The sequence below is a fragment of the Cyprinodon variegatus genome, unplaced genomic scaffold (genome assembly GCF_000732505.1).
Source record: "Cyprinodon variegatus isolate N-32 unplaced genomic scaffold, C_variegatus-1.0 Scaffold855, whole genome shotgun sequence".
Lineage (NCBI taxonomy): Eukaryota > Metazoa > Chordata > Actinopteri > Cyprinodontiformes > Cyprinodontidae > Cyprinodon > Cyprinodon variegatus.
This window is the reverse complement of record NW_015151308.1, coordinates 21,138-24,277: the sequence shown is the minus strand read 5'-3', so window position 1 is coordinate 24,277 and position 3,140 is coordinate 21,138. Positions and strand designations below refer to the sequence as shown.

The following is a 3,140-nucleotide window of genomic DNA, read 5'->3' as shown; positions in this document are numbered from 1 at the left end:
TTAGTGTGAGGGATTGCTGAAGAGTCAATGAGTCGATGCAATCAGCTGGTTTTCCTTAGATAGAAAACTTTGAATCAATCTGACTGGATCATCTGGTTTATAATAATCTGATTTATATAGATCTATAAAATGAACTGAGAGGACATGATGTGAATTGGAGCTATAGAAATAAACTGAATAGAATTGAATAAAGTGTTTTCCATATTGATGAACATTTAGCCACGGCGTTGGTATGGTCTTGGTCTGGGAAGGTCTGGTCTTGGTCTGGTCCTGATGTGGTCTTGGTCTTGGAAGGTCTGGTCTTGGTCTGGGAAGGTCTGGTCTTGGTCTGGTCTTGGTCTGGGAAGGTCTGGACTTGGTCTGGAAAGGTCTGGTCTTGGTCTGGTCCTGATGTGGTCTTGGTCTTGGAAGGTCTGGTCTTGGTCTGGGAAGGTCTGGTCTTGGTCTGGAAAGGTCTGGTCTTGGTCTGGTCCTGATGTGGTCTTGGTCTTGGAAGGTCTGATCTTGGTCTGGTCTTGATCTGGGAAGGCCTGGTCTTGGTCTGGGAAGGCCTGGTCTTGGTCTGGTCTTGATCTGGTCTTGGTCTGGTTCCTTCAACCCCTTTTCTGCATTAGGCCATGTTTAACAGAAACACCAGTTTCACATTAGAAATGACTTTATTTGTCTCACCCTCATTACACAGCAGTCCTTTGAAGCCAGGCAGACATTGGCACTGTCCTGTGATGTGATGACATGGTTCTTTACTGTGGACACATTGTGGACAGGTTTGACTGCAGCGATGTCCAAAGTAACCTGGTGAGCAGACTACAACAGAATCAGAGGAAACCTTAAGATTAGGACTCTTATGTTTTAACCAAAGGAAAAACTACTGTAAATGCAAAAACACATGAATAAATGTAGCACTGTCAGACTGTTGGGCTTCAACTGATCAAATGGATGAACTACAAATATAAAACCAATAAAATGGGTAAAAACGTAAGTTGTTTTAATTCCACCAGTCACCTCTTTGTGGGAATAAATAAATTAAATAAAATCCATTTCACAGCGTTTCTATTTAGCTTCACCTTTCTTTTGTTAACCGACTTTACACTCAAAGAAGATTTGGATCATTCATCATTCAGGCCTAAATTTAACTGACAGTTGTTAATGGAAACACAGGAATTAATTATTTAGTTAATTTTGAAAATTTATTTTGCCAGAGAGGAATGTAATTATTACTAACCATCTTAAAATAATGATCATTAAACATAAAATGATGTTTATGATATGAACATTTGGTCCTTACTTCTGTGACAGAAGGTGCCCCTGAATCCTGGTAAACACTCACAGGTTCCTTTATCTGGGGAGCAAGAGGCCCCATTCTTACAATCACACTGCAGCAAACAGTTCGGGCCCCACCGTCCTTCTTCACACAGACTGCTGCAGTGTGCACCTGTTAACACACAGTTGCACTTTCATTACATCAGGAAACATTTAAGATCAAAACAGGCCTCATATCAACTGGATATATTCTAAGGAGATGACTGTAAAGAAGACGTTCTCTCTATGAATGAAGGAGTTCATCCTGAAGGCTTCAGTAGAAGGAACCAAGACTTCTCCAACTTTTAAAGATGCATGGCTTCTTATCCAAAAGGCTTTAGCAGTTCTGAATAAGCTTGGGAATAATAGAACTTTACTCAGATTGTTGAGTCTGTAGAGGTGAAGGGCATTCTCTATTCTACCAAACACTAAGAAAAGGTCCCTACTTCACTTCAAAGGTCTCACTTTGCTCACTAAAAACAAAACTATGATCAATCTGTGGCTCTACTTTACAAATAGAACAAGGACTAGCATTCTGAAAGTTCTGAAAGTTCCAGCCCTGGCACAGTCAGCTGACGCATGGACCAATCAGCTGATGAGAAGCAGCAGGAAATACCCCTACGTCATTCAGGGTTTAAATTTGAGCGCTGAATGGAAATCGGTCTCTTTCGCTTGGTTGTAAGGAGAGGACACGGCGAGAGGACACGGCGAGAGACGGACCCAGCAAAGTCGAGACCGATGCTGCGTTTTCCCTCTGCCCCAAACCGAAGGAAGTCAGTTAAACAGACTCTTACAGTTTTATTCTTTAGTCACTCAGTCTACCTTGTGCTTATTTTCTAATAGCGTGTAGTGTTCAGCGAAGATGTTAGATTTCTGTAATCCTGAATTATTAGAATAAAGACGTCATTGTTTAACTTGCACTTGTTTGTGATTCATAAACGAATTTCCTATCACTCAGGCCAGATCCACCCTCTTTTGGTAATAGTTTGAATAGACAGAGATAAATTGTTCTTTGATTGATAATTAATGGCTCTGCTGATAACCGAACCTTGATCACTAAATCAGTGGGAATACCTGGATTTTAACAGCCGGTCCAGGAACCATCAAGAGGTGAAAGGCATAAACCCCGGTAAGCAAGCAAATTAGAGCTACAATTATTCAACTAAGAACACTAAATTGATTTAATCTCTGATTTTGTATGACGCCGGCTACCGTTCCTTCATCATGTCCACTGTGTTAGTCTGAACAAATTAAAAATACTAAATTTTGAGAACTTTGTCAAATTTGCTCAGTTAAAACTGGTTTACAAATGCTTGCATGATCAGGCCCTGAGGTTTTGAGTGACTGTAGTTCCTCTCAGAGCTGTGGGCTCAGTTTCAAGAGGAGCTCACAGTGGAAACTGTACCCCGATGCAAAACTTCCTTCAGACAATCAGCTTTCACTGCTCAAGGCACCAAAACATGGAATACATGACCTGCAGAACTGAAGGGAGAGTCAAACTGGGTCCTTTTTAAACACAAACTTAAAAACGTTTTATTGAGAGGTCAGACATGTGAACATTAATAATCTAACTGACCTGATCTTGTATCTGTGATGTTTCAGTGTGTTATTTGTTCTGTTGTGCTTTGTGTGCAGTCACTGTGTTTGTGTAAAAGCCTAACTGGGGACACGCACAGAGAATTAGCCTTAGCTAATGTTGTAGTGTGTGACATGATTCATGAAACATACTTGTCCCTATCAAATAAATGAATGAATAAATAAATAAATGAGCTGCTGCTAGTTTTCCTCACATTCCTGGAAGATGAAGAATGAATGGAAGGTTTAGAGCGTAGCCGCCTGTG

General features: G+C 40.7%; 1 protein-coding gene across 1 annotated transcript in view; it reads right to left on the bottom strand.

Moving 5' to 3' along the window:
- LOC107099290 (multiple epidermal growth factor-like domains protein 10) overlaps window positions 1–3,140 on the bottom strand; it is a 35,538-nt gene that overhangs the window by 14,730 nt on the left and 17,668 nt on the right. The window contains exons 4-5 of the mRNA XM_015397346.1: window positions 1,286–1,432; window positions 670–804 (exon numbers count right to left, since the gene is read on the bottom strand). Of these exons, the coding sequence (XP_015252832.1) occupies window positions 670–804; window positions 1,286–1,432 (282 nt within the window). The remainder of the gene's footprint in view (window positions 1–669; window positions 805–1,285; window positions 1,433–3,140) is intronic.